Source organism: Anser brachyrhynchus (assembly GCF_964034855.1).
Source record: "Anser brachyrhynchus genome assembly, chromosome: 15".
NCBI classification, from domain to species: Eukaryota; Metazoa; Chordata; class Aves; order Anseriformes; family Anatidae; genus Anser; species Anser brachyrhynchus.
In genome coordinates, this window is record NC_137733.1 from 10,308,334 (window position 1) to 10,321,603 (window position 13,270).

At 41.1% G+C, this 13,270-nt stretch overlaps 1 protein-coding gene across 1 annotated transcript; it reads left to right on the forward strand.

Moving 5' to 3' along the window:
• The first annotated feature begins 64 nt into the window (after positions 1 to 64).
• On the forward strand, positions 65 to 12,947 carry DAGLB (diacylglycerol lipase beta). The gene is made up of 15 exons (XM_080556627.1): positions 65 to 254; positions 650 to 801; positions 2,335 to 2,509; positions 3,174 to 3,435; positions 4,494 to 4,619; positions 5,674 to 5,801; positions 6,830 to 6,956; positions 7,337 to 7,420; positions 7,874 to 7,951; positions 8,348 to 8,428; positions 8,520 to 8,647; positions 9,037 to 9,105; positions 9,199 to 9,271; positions 10,240 to 10,493; positions 11,646 to 12,947. Exons 1-15 carry the CDS (start codon positions 160 to 162, stop codon positions 11,836 to 11,838), a joined length of 2,025 nt encoding a protein of 674 aa, XP_080412753.1. The 5' UTR covers positions 65 to 159; the 3' UTR covers positions 11,839 to 12,947.
• The last annotated feature ends 323 nt before the right edge of the window (positions 12,948 to 13,270 follow it).

The following is a 13,270-nucleotide window of genomic DNA, read 5'->3' on the forward strand; positions in this document are numbered from 1 at the left end:
CAGCTCCCCCCCCTCGCCAGCTGCGCGCCGAGGGCGGGAAGGGCGCGTGCGCCGCGTGCTGCGTGATGACGCCGCGGGCCGGGAACGCACCGCCTCGGCGGGGCGGGCGCTGCCTGAGGGGAGCGGGGCCGGGCCGAGGGGGCCGGGCCGTGCGGCGGGATGCCGGGGCTGGTGGTGTTCGGGCGGCGCTGGGCCATCGGCAGCGACGACTTCGTCCTCCCGGGGGCCTTCGAGCTGTCCCTCCGCGTGCTGTGGTGAGGCTCCAGCACCGGCCCCCCGGTGCCCCGCGGGCTGCGGCCTGCGGGCGGTGCGCGGGGAGCGCGTTCGGGTGAGCGCCGGGTGTGTGCGCCCCGGGCCGGCCCCGCTCGGCGGTGCCCGGTCACGGCGCCGGGCTGAAGGGGCCGGGCTGAAGGGGCCGGGCTGCTGCCCGAGGTGTAGAGCGGCCGTACCGCCGTGCGGGTCGGCTCCCGGCGGGGTCGGCGCCGTGCAGCCCGACTTTCGGTAATTGTTGCCGCGTGTTCTTCGTTAGCTCCCACAGATCCCCGCACAACGACTCCCTTCCGTTACTCTGTGCTGTCACTGGGATGAAAGCTTCGTGGCGCTCGCTTTTCCCTTCCAGCTACAGCTTTCCTTATCTTACCTTCCGTAGGTGGATCGGAATCCTCGTGCTTTACGCCGTTCATAAAGGGCAGTTCAACTGTCCCGGAGGAGGATTACTGCACAGCTACCTGCTCGTCCTCCTCGTCCTTCTCGCTGCTATAATATGTGCATTATCTGCTCTTGTGTATGTCAGTATGCAAGGTAAAGAGTTAATAACAATGTCTTATATATATATCTAGTAAAATTTGAATATGTATGCGTTCTTCTAGTGTTGATATTTTAGGAAAAAATTTTAGGAAATTTTAGGAAAAAAAAAAAATTAAGTACTTTAATGGTAGTCAAACTTAAATAACTGTCAGCATTAATATATACGTTAATATAATGCTAGCAAATATATATATTTGTTAATAGTATTTATTCTGTTAGTCAGAAATCTAAAATAATTAATGGGCACAATAATTTGGTATGGCTAACAATGATATGTTCATTGCCACCAGAGCATTTTAAAAATCTCTTCTACATTCACTGTTAGCACGTGACCTAGAACCGTGGAACCATAGAATGGTTGGGTTGGAAGGGACCTTAAAGCCCATCCAGTTGCACACCCTGCCACCCACCAGACCGGGTTGCCCAAATTGCATCCAGCCTGGCCTCGAACACCTCCAGGGATGGGGCATCCGCAGCCTCTCTGGGCAGCCTGTGCCAGTGCCTCACCACCCTCTGAGTGAAGAATTTCCTCCCAACCTCGAATCTAAATCTCCCCTATTTTAGTTTAAAACTATCCCTACTTGTCCTATCACTGTCTGCCTGTGTAAACAGTTGTTCTCCATCTTTTTTATAAGCCCTCTTTAAGTATTGAAAAGCTGCAGTAATGTCAGCCCAGAGCCTTCTCCTCTTCAGGCTGAACACCCCCAACTCCCTCAGCCTGCCGTCACAGGAGAGGTGCTCCAGCCCCTTTATCATCCTCACAACCCTTCTTCGGACCCGCTCTCACAGGTCCACATCGTTCCTTTGCTGGGGGCCCCAGAGCTGGATGGAATGCTGCTCAGTGTCTCTGACAGGAGTTTGTGGGAATTTATCCCAATCAATTCCTTACCTGAAGTATGATGTAAACTTTGCCTTGCGTAGGCATATTTAGTCACATCTTGCAAAAGTTCATTAGCTGCAATGGATTGCTTGTGGAAAAAAATACATAGGAAAGTGATCCCTATAAGTGTTGTAATAAAATTAACCCAGCAAATAACGTTAAGTAGAACAGGAGTTAAAGCTTGAAGTGCACGGCTAAACAGAACTTCTAAAACTAGTTGACATAGCTAAACAGAACTTCTAAACTAGTGCAACTTCTAGTCATTTGTAGAAATGCTTCATTTTGGATTTAAAAAATGCTAGAAAAGTACTTTTTTCTTGGTGAGGCACCTCCTTACAAAGTAATGCCACGAAGATTAATCTGAAATCTGGAAATCTGTGGTCTCTGGAATGATAGAGGAGACCTCTCAATTTCTAATATATTGGTTCTCACAACACACTCTAATTAGAAGAGTATTTAAATTATTCAAGTGGAAAATTTTCTTTTCTCAGCCTCACTGATAGCTTTCCATTAGTTTGAAATAATTCGTAGTTTCAATTAAGTTTCTTACTTCCTGTACAGCTCAGAAAGTTATTTATGTAGGATTTTATGTACTTAAGATGCATTCGTAAGCTGTTCTTGTTCTAAATTCTCCCCCTTTTTTTCAGGAACAATTTCTAATCCAGGCCCAAGAAAATCACTTCCCAAGCTACTTTATACTCGCCTACTTCTCTATTTGCCTGAATTCATCTGGGCTATTGTAGGAGCTGTGTGGGTGTCAGACAGCAGCTTGCAGTGCGAGAAGACTGTGATAAATGCCGTCCTGGGGACAGTTATTGCAAGGTAAAGGTGCCCTCCACTCTGCCACCCACAAATTAAGTTTGACAGTTCACGTGAAACAGAAAATAGTGCTTCTACTTGTTTTGTATGTGTTCAGTGAACGCTTTACTGGTAGATGAGGGCTTTTATATTTCTTATGAATTATTTTGTTTTTTTCACATTTTCTTTGTGAATGGAGAGAAGTTTTTTAGTCTAGACAAGCAGACTGAGTTCATGCCTTTCCTTAAATAACAGGCTTGAGTTTCCTGCCTTGCAAGAGTGCATTCGAGGGTGAAAGAAAGGAGGTGACGATCAGAAAGGGTAAGAAGGATAGATGGGAATGTAGAAAACCAGATAAAGGTGAAGAGAGGAGTGATTAGATCGCTTAACTGGTAGTGAAAAATGAAGCCTTTGTGTACCAGCGTTTCTATTTCCAAAGCGAGAAGGGCTGTGATTCTGAGTTTGGTGCCCTGGTGAAATGAGCCAACAGCCTTGTCCTTACACCTAGTGGACTGAAAGCTCGACAACAACACGTGCACCTTTCTGACAGTAACAGATTGTGTTTGTGTGGTATTTCGTGCCTAACTTTGTTTTCTGTCTTTCAAGACCTATAGTTCTATTTTCTTGCATATGTGTCAGAAATACCTGGTTTCATGGCCCTTTCGTCCTGCTTCCTTCTGTTTTGCAGCTGGGTTATCATCATCTTTACCATCATCGGAGTGCTAATCGTCTTTGATCCACTTGGAGGAAAAAAGACGTTTTACCTCACTGATGGTGTGAATCGGAACTTGGAAAGCAGCCAGTCAGGGCAATTGCTATTTAATGTGAAGAATACTGCCACCAGAGTCTGGGAAAAACGAATCAGGTTAATGTGTTGTTGTATTGTGCAAGATGATGACCATCGAGTGGCTTTTACAAGTATCGCAGAGCTTTTCCGCAACTACTTTTCAGTAAGATGGAAAGCTTTTTTAGTGTTCTTTCTTGACTAACTCTGAATTTCCAGATGTTGCTACATGTGCCTTTGTTCGGCCAGAGGTCTCTGCCTGAAATCAGGTTTTGAATATGCTAATTGCAAATTTAAAGGTGATTCTCACGCAGTGTATACAACTCTGATTTGTCTCTCCTATCACAAGTGTAAGGGCTGTGAGAAAACAGTATTTTCTCTTTAGGTATCTAGTCAGGAGAACAAGAGCGATTTTCTTTTCCTCAGTATGTGAAGATCCAGGCGTTTTGCCTCCTGACTGCAAGTAAGGAGTCATAACCATAGCAAAAAGTCAGACTACTTTCTGACTATTTAAACAAAAGAGCCCCGCAGTATGTTACGGCAGTCTTCCTGGTCTGAATGACTTCTGAGCAGACACGAGACTAGGCTGTGCACATGCAGGAAGTTGCTTTTTGGAAACAGAGAATGTAGACTCTGCAAGACTATGCAGACATAGTATTTTAGCTCAAATTTATGTCACCTACTGCTCAGCCGTGATTGAGTGTGGACTCTGAGCTGTGTTCATGATTTCAAGACGAGTAGTTCTTGTTTATTAAGCGGTACTAGTGCAGGCTGATTTACAGCTACAGCACACCCCGTGGTTTGTAGGGCAAAGGGTGTGAGTCTTACGGAGAGATTACTGTGCCAGGTAATTGAGTAAAAGCCGTTCAGTCCTCTCCCATGTAAAATCCGTCTTTCTTGTTCTCAGTATTCAATGAGTAGGAATAGCTGTATAGAGAAACATTTGTGTAGGGGCATAGAATGGTCAGTAACGTCTGGATCATTATTTGTAATCTGGCTGAGCAAGTCCTCTGTAGGTTATGTTGTTGAATTATAAAAATTGTGTGTAAAGTCATCATCAGTCTTACTGAAGAAAACATTCATTTTGTACTAAAGGTAGGGAGAGGATAGTTAGTTTTTATATAAACTGAAGAGAATAGAATGCCTCGTGCTTTTTCTTATGAAATTGTTTTGACAGATTGAGGTATGGGATGGTTTTAAGCATTCTTTCATTTCTTTGAACAGGACACTGATCTGGTGCCAAGTGACATAGCAGCTGGTCTGATTCTACTCCATCAAGAGCAAGATAAAATGGAAAGTTGTCCAAAAGAGCCTGAAGAAGTCCTCTGTCATTCTCCATCATCTCTTGTGGTAAGATAGGATTGTTGTAGCACCTGGTACCACCTTTTTTTTTTTTTGACAAAATTAAACACTGCTATAAAAATTCACAATTCAACTTGTTAATAAACACAGTGAAAACATCATGATGAATTTGCAGTCAAAACATTTGTCTGGTTTTTGCATAAATACAACTTAAAAATGAGTGATTAGAAATTGATTATGAATCCAAACTGACACAGCTTTTGAAGACGCTAAGAGTAGGAGTTTTCAAAGGTACCTAATTTATGTTCCTGCGATATTTATCTTGAAAAGGGATATAAGTTGTCTTGGCTCTTTGAAAATTCCAGCTCTCAACGTGTATTCACTTACAGTAATAGTGCTTCTGTTCCACGGAATGTATGAACGGAGGGAATTAAGTACAAAAAAGAATCGTTTAAGGTCATTGTTGAAGAGACGTGAGCGAAGAGGAACAGAGAGAAAATTGTTTAGTAGTCTTTTAGTATTGTGGTCTGTCTAAATTCTGTCTGATACAAATGGCCAGAGCAGATAAGAAGGAAACCCAGCATTCTTTAAATGTGTGAAGATGATGGGTTACAGTTTGCTAAGTGATTTTTGCTACGGTAAAACATCTTTGTAAATTATTTTATCTTCTTTTAGTCTACGTTACACTGAAGTGTATAATTCTACTTCAACCAAAGCATTCCTATCAAGTTACTTTTGAAACCAGGCAGGGTGGAGTCATGCTTAAAACATCCATTCCAGAGAGACCTGCTATAGGCTCTTCAGCCATTCCTTTGAGCTTATCAGCATTGAGCTTATCGGTGTATAAGTATTGGAAGAAAAATAATTCAATGAGAGAGAGATTTTCAAGATTCTTGAGCTCTATAGCTGTGTAAATAAACAGAGATTATTTTCCTGGAATACGAGTGGCTATTCTATGTTCCTTTTAGACCCTGCGGTATTCGTTTTGGGAAGTATTTCATCATGCCTTAATTTTCAGTAGTCTGTGCTGAGGTTTTATTCTGGGCTTACCTAACACACCCTTCTTCCTCTCCCTCCTCTTTCTTTCCCCATGTCCTCGCAGACTGATGGTTTGGACATTGAGCTGGAGAATGCTGCTCACTATATGCTGTTTGCTGCAGCTGCTTATGGCTGGCCCTACTACATATACACCAACCCATTTACTGCGCTCTGTAAGCTCAATGGTGACTGGTAGGTTGGATCACGAACACGTAACATTCCGTAAAAGCATATAGCTTTCTTTTATTTAACTAGTGTTAGCAGAAACAAAATAGTTTCAATAGCAGGTTCTTTGTTTCATTAGATTATATCACTCATGGGAGTAGATGAGCCTGACTGGTAGAGTTATCCTTCATAAATTCAATAGAAAAAAAAATTCAACATCTCTCCGCCCTCAGAACCAGGTTAGCTTTTGTTTCTTAAGAATAGTTTGTGATGGAGATAAAAATAATTTAGCAAAATGACAATGGAATTGGAGCTGATTGGAATTAAACCGAAGAAGTATTAGAGTTAAACCATGTTTTAAAATGAGGCTTTATAGAGCTGTCTGTTGGGTAAGTATGTGTAGAAATAAATGTATCAGCAGTTTTCCCAATCCGAAAAGGAATTAGGGAAAGTTCCTGTACCTCTAGCTTCCATTTTATTCCCTCTGACCCCTTTACTCAGAAAATCTTTTACAGTCAGTGTTGAAGTATGCATAAATGCATAATACTACGTGGGATTACCGCATAGTTAATTGACCACTGAGGTTTATGACTGCAACCATGGTTTTATTAATTAGTAACATGAAATTGTTTAATCTTCTGAAATATAAATCCCTTGGAAAAAAATCACGTAATACAATGGATAAAACATCAGAGAAGCCTGCTGCAGAGAATTTGTTTGAAATTCCCTTTTTGCTTGTTTCTATTTTCTGTCATTGGCCCCTAGTCTTAAGAATTCTATTCTTACTGCCTTGTTTGCTCTGCTGGTAGTCCTGTAACAATGGTGTGTTTGCCAGTCCTTTAGCTGAAAATGTATGGCATGCTGCTCGGGCAAAACCAGATTTGTGGGCAGAGGTAATATCTTGTACAGACTAATAGTAGTACTGGGGAAAAAAAAAAGAGAGAGAGAGCTTTTGATTCCTGGCAGAAATCATTCTGCAAATGTAATGAATTTGATTCCTGAAAGGAAACCTAAAAAATTTGACCATGAAAGTTTTTCTCTTCTGTGTTTGTTAGTTGCGGAAGTAGACCAACAGATTCTGATATAACGGGCAGTGATCGTCATAACTTTCACTTTGGATCCATCCTAAAAATAACAGGACTGCAGTACAGAGACTTCATTCATATCAGTTTTCATAACAAGGTAAACAATCTGGACAGGCATTCACCAAAAAAAGGTTAATGATTAAATCAGTGAAAGCAGGGGGTGAAGTTTCTAGTTTGCCTTCAACATTTATAAAGCACAAGATGCAAAACCAAATTAAAACAGGCCCTGAAACATGTTCTTCAGTTCTTTTTTTTTCAGTGTAAGGGAACAGTCACAAAACCATTGACATAAATCTGTCTCAGTATTGCAATAAAGGCACTTAATAATTTGATAACAAAACAATTCAGCTTCTTTCCATAATATAATAAAGAGTTCAATAAGGGAGCTTTCAAAAGGTGAGAACAAATGCTTACTTTTATAAAAAAAAAAAAAAAAAAAAAGTTGGTATGTTTACTGAATACAGTTTTTCCCTCCAGATCTATGAGATTCCATTTTTTGTTGCTTTGGATCACAAAAAAGAAGCTATTGTGGTTGCTGTGAGAGGAACCTTGTCTTTTGAGGTATCATCCATCTGATATGTGTAATTGGCTTTATAGAACTGGGTGAACTCCTAGGATCTAGAGGAAATTGTTTTACAGTGGCACGTTTAAAAACAACCCACTCAAATGTATGGGTCTTCCAGGCTTAAGGTGTAAACGCTCCTGTCCTTGTGGGTGATTTTCCCCGTGCCTCTGGAAAGGAGTGTGGAGGGAGGACAGTGGTCATTCTTTTTTACTGTGAGTGAGGGTGCATTCGCAACATGTGTTTACAGCTTGGAAATAGTTGCTGAAATCATAATCGTGATTGCTGTATATGATTGCCTGGGTGTTGTTTTGGTGTCAGTTGTGTTTGGCTGCTTACAAACTGGGAAGTCGGTGTGGTGATTGTTCCTGTGAGAAAGTTAAGCAGTACAGTGTGACCCGTGAGCCGTGAAGCCCTGCAGAGAGGTCTGACAAAAGCCGCTTTGTTTACAGGACATTCTCACTGATCTGTCAGCAGACTGTGAAGACTTGACACTGGAGGACGTTCTAGAGAACGGCTTTGTACATAAGGTGTGTGCAGTCTGTGGCTGTTTAGAATTTATCTCTGCAGTAGGAAAACGAAATACTTGGGATCCTGTAGTTAAACTCGAAGAGCGTTCTCCTAATGAGATGAATTGCACAAATTATTTCAGTGGCTTGCTTGTTGCATCAAATACTGTCTCTGGCACTGCAAGGTAGAACTTGTAATCCTGTTGACCAACCTCATGCCCTTACTAAGTATTCTGAAAGCTTTTTAGCCATTCTGCCCAAGACCACTTAGTTACAGTTCGCTGTCAGGAGCATGTTAAAAGAGAAGGTTGGTTTTGCAAACAGAAAGTTGTTTTAGTATAGCATTGTTTTTAAAGTACACATGTATCACACTTCAGATTAAATATTACCCTTCTAACTTTAAATGCTGTCTTGCAGGGAATAACTCAAGCTGCAAATTACATCTATCAAAAGCTAATAAATGATGGAATTTTAAACCAAGCTTTCACAATTGCTCCAGTAAGTTGCCCTCCAAATGACTTGGTTTGCCAGAGAAGTTACACCAAGCATTTTCTGTGTCTATGTTTCAGTCTTCTTTTTCTGTCTGTAGGAGTACAAACTTGTGATAGTTGGTCACAGTTTGGGTGGTGGAACAGCTTCTATATTGGCAATCATGCTAAGGAACTCTTTCCCAACATTAAAATGTTACGCCTTTTCTCCTCCAGGAGGACTTTTAAGGTAAGTGCGAGACTTCTCTTATTTGGTTCTGTATCTAAGATGTCAAGAACTTCAAGATAGTTGACAGATATGTTAGATGATGACTATGAGCTTGACTGTATTAAGTTTTTCTGTACATTCTCCAGTAGAATTATATTTGCTCCATTCTTAGTTACAGTTGAGTTCTTGGGGGAATGTATAAATGTTTCAGGAATAAAATGCTCTTGTAGTGTTACAATCAGCACCGAAATTGCTCTGTGTGCGAGTGGGTCTGAAGGCCTACTGAAGAACTGACTGCAAATGCTGCTGACCTTGCTACATACTGGTTTTATTATTGAATGACAGTGACCACAATAAAACTAAATTGTGCATATCTCTTCAGTGTATCTAAAGCGTGTCTTTTCTTTTAGCAAAACACTTGCAGATTACACTAAGCACTTCATTGTCTCAGTCATTCTTGGAAAGGACCTTGTTGCAAGGTGAGATGGAAGTATTTTTAAAGTGTTCTTTCAGAGATAAGTTAGATTGCGTAAAATAGGAGGCTTTACTTTGTTCTGTATGTGTTTGAACAGGTTAAGCATGCCCAACATGGAGGATTTAAAGAGGAGAATAGTGAGAATTGTGGCAAACTGCAACAGGCCTAAGGTAACTAAAAGCAGTTCATGGTTAAAAGTCGGTGGAATTGTCAGCTGTGTTAAGCCCCAGCTTTAATGAAGTGGCAGGTGGTGTGTGTATTTTTGTTTTAATGGTGGGAGTTCAGTTGTGTCTTGAAACAAATTGCCTTTTTAATTCAGTGACATTTGTGATAGTCTCTTATCCTAGAAGGCTGTCGTGTTGGACATCAAGGTTCAAGAACTGAAAGATAATAGTGTAGAACATCCAAGACCTGAAATGATCAGTTTGCTAGCTTTGCTGTTAAAGGAAACTAATTAAAAATAATTCAAAAAAAAAGATTACTTTCATTAATAACCATTTAGCATCAGGAAGTAAAGAAATTAGAGGTTTTATTTACATTTTTCCCTTCAGAATTAATTTGGAAGGCAAATATTTCTCCGTTATGGTGTTAATTGCTTACCTCTTTACTGTTGGTTAGAAACACAGTTTTGAAAGTGGTGGAACAGTGTTGTCAGGAAAAATGACACTGAAGTTATGGAGGAGAGATTTAAGGATTTAGAACAGCCATTTCTGTATATGTGAAGCTAAACGTGCTGTGTCCGCCAGATTTCCTTGTAGTCCCAGGATTAGAAGTAATGCACTATTTGGATGACATCACGAATATAGAATAAGTTAACGGACAGTTAGAAGACAAAGGTGCAAGAAGACTTAAATCTGCACAGTAGAATCCACACAGAATAATCCCCCTGGTAAAGATTGTAATGTTTTACACAGCGTTACTGTTGTCTTGGGCTGGGTACTGGTGGAATACATATTACTGTGGGGAAAATTCAGTAAGGAGATTTTACCGAACAAGAAAGTTTTGGGGAGCGTGTGCATGCAGTCATTTTTAATCTTTAATTGTAGTTTCAGATCATGTGCATGCAAGCACACAAGTAGAATAAGTTATTCAAAGAGACACCAAGCCTCAGTTCAGCTGTTTTTCTTTCTGAATTCAGTACCAGATTTTGTTGCGTGGGTGTTGGTACGAAGTGTTTGGAGGAGATCCAGATAACTTCCCAACGGAGCTGGATGGTAGAAACCAAGATGCCCTGACCCAGCCTCTTCTAGCTGAGGAGAGTTTAATGGTTCATCGGTCCCCTTCGTACAATGCCCTTGATGGTGAATCACACTTACATTCACCGCCACAGTACCCTCATCTGTATCTTCCAGGGAAGATTATCCATATTGTAGAAGAATCCAGCTCTAAGAGGTAAGTGGAATAATGGGATTCATTACATTCATTATTAAATATTAATTATCTATTTTTATATATATTAATATATGTTCATTCAATAATGGTATTTGTTATTATATGTTCATTATATTTATTCATATATGTATATGTTCATTAATATTCACTGTGCTGTCTTCCTAAAATCTACTTTAAGCTGTTTCTCACTTTCAAAGTACATTTCCAGTTCAGCTTCTCATCTGCATCTCCAACAACCGTGTTTGGTTATTACACGTTAGCCAGCTTTTGTGGTGGTTTTGTTCATTTCCTTGTTCTGCACCTCCCTGCTTATTACTGCTGCTTCTATCCCCTTTCATTCTGAAGCAGGAATAACAGCATCTGTAAAGCACAAGACCATCTTACAGAGCACTAAAAAAAAATCTCTAACTTACAGTTCTCTAACTTCCCAAAAGAGGGAAGAAAAGGGATGGGGAATTTTTTTTTCCTCCCATTCAGTAGATTAATAAGTATTTTATTTAAGTTTCGTATAACCTTTAATGCTTAAAGATTTTAATACTGGCTTTATAAGTTAGATACTTCAACATCCGAGACCTGGCAGATTTTCTTGATGGCTGCTGTTCTGCTTTACTTTAGTGAGTTCACTTTTTTTCTCCTTCATTTACTCCACAGCACAGCAGTTAATCATGTTTTTTGTTTTTTTCTCAACTAGACTAGCACAGGAGAGCCCCATCATGTACTGTTCTGTAAAATAAAATCCTAAGTAGGTAGTATAGGCAGCATTAAATCTGGTGTCTGGCCTCCTACTGATGCCACTGTATGCCCCAAATTCGCTGTTACCTCTATGAATGTGTTGCTTAACCCCTCCTCGCTCTTTGCTCAGTGTTCTGTTCTTTGTGAGCAGGATTATTTGTTTGCACCTTAACAGGGATTGTGCCTTAATGGTGAAAGAAACTGTATTGCTTGGCTTAGCTCTGTCCTCAGGGCTGGTCAATAGTAGTATTCCCATCTGTTTCCCGAGGGCCAGCCCTGTTGCTCTTTGGAAGCCTGCCTTCCTGCAGTGAGGAGGGTCTTGTTGCTCCCTAAGCCATCTCCAGGTTGTTCAGAGCTTCAGGAGACTTCTTCCCGGCTTGGCATCATCACCCGTGACAGTCCAGTCTTTGTGTGTTTCAGGTTGTGCTCTTCAGATATTAAATACACGGCAAGCTGGTCAAACGAAACAGTCTTCAGCAGCATTTTAATAAGTCCCAAGATGATAACAGACCACATGCCAGATGTTGTGCTCAATGCGCTGAACAGTTTGTCTCAGGAACACGGATCTTGTATTTCTTGTCAGACACGGGAACTTAACACCAATGTCATATAACCATAGCTGGAAAGAGAGAGGTATGCTTTTGGTTTTTAAATGCAGGTTTCAAGTATTCACGATATATTCCACTTTCATATAGCAGTGGATTGCAGTACTTTTCTCTTACTGTGTATAATAAACCAGAGGTCTCAGTGGCCTTGTCTCTGCAGTGATCTCAAGCAGTGTTGATGGTTGAAGCGCGTATTTCGCTCTTATGCTGAAGCTTGCGCTTTTCCAAACATGGACGAGTAGGACAAGGCCTAGCCCAGCTGCTGTAAACTGTCACAAGAGAGCTGTGCCATCAACTGACTGCTGGGCTGACGTGAAGGCACGAGGCCAGCTCGGCCTGCTCCGCAGAGCAGCGCCCTGTCAGACCTTAAAAAAAAAAAATCCAGTTCTGCTTTGGAGCCGGTGCGCTGTGGTGTCCTGTTACCTGCCCCAGCAGAGCCTGGAGTTCGTGATAGAGCAGGTGCTGTAACGCAGCGCTGCAGCATGAGCTGGCTGCGTGTTTGTGCTGGCAGGAGGCAGGTAAGTAAGGGACCACTTGTAACCAAGCAGTAAGGTGGGTGGTGAAGGCATACTGCCTCTTTTAATTCAGTTTTGGTTTTGTGTTTTTTTTTTTTTTTTTTTAAACTCAAGCAGTTCTGGTTGCACTACTTTTCTTACAGATTGTGGTAATCCCTCATGGTGGTGGTGGGGTTGTGTTTAAGTGCTGCTTGGATGTGTGCAATATTCTTTGATCTACCTGGTTTTTGTATTTGTTGATCCACAGAACTACTTTTATTAGTTTGAAACTAAACTAATACTATAATTACTGAACAAGGAAAAAAAAAATTGTTCTTGCTCTGTGTTCATCATGTTAGGCTCTAGCTTTGACTAATGAAAAGATCAATTTGTAATTCTGCCAAAAATTTAAAATATATATATATATATTTGTATGGTAGAACTGATTTAAAAAAAAAAAGCTTCCTTGTTTCTCATGTGTACTACTTGAACAATTTTTTTTTAAGACATTTCTTTCTTATTAAGTCGTTGCTAGAAATAAGTAACCATATGACATGGTTGAGAATGGCTGTGTTCTTGCTGTGATGCTTAATGTAGAAAAAAAATAAAATACATGCTAAAAACTTGTTTCTTATGTTCAGGTATTCTGGGTATAAGCCCCAGACTAATGGTTTCTAGCTGGTTATACAGCTTGATGCCCTTCACTCAGGTAAGTCACCAGCAGTAGTGCAGGTCCAGCACCTTGACCGCTGCACAGGTGGTGGTGGTGCTGCTGTCAGCCTGCTGCAGCTTCACTCCTCCCCTCCCCTGGTGCACGATGAGCTCCAGGTGAGGGGGGCTGGAGCACTGACGCATACAGCACAGCTCGATTTACAGCTAAAAGGCTAAACAAAGTTGCTTCCACCAGAGCCATCACTTTCAAAGCCTGTAAGATTTAGAAGAAAGT

Excerpts from the sequence above, each read along its gene's own strand:
- DAGLB (XM_080556627.1), top strand. The coding sequence starts at position 160 with ATGCCGGGGCTGGTGGTGTTCGGGCGGCGCTGGGCCATCGGCAGCGAC. Across the intron at positions 5,802-6,829 it reads TGTAAGCTCAATGGTGACTG|TTGCGGAAGTAGACCAACAG; the intron begins GTAGGTTGGATC and ends TGTGTTTGTTAG. Across the intron at positions 8,429-8,519 it reads AAGCTTTCACAATTGCTCCA|GAGTACAAACTTGTGATAGT; the intron begins GTAAGTTGCCCT and ends TTCTGTCTGTAG.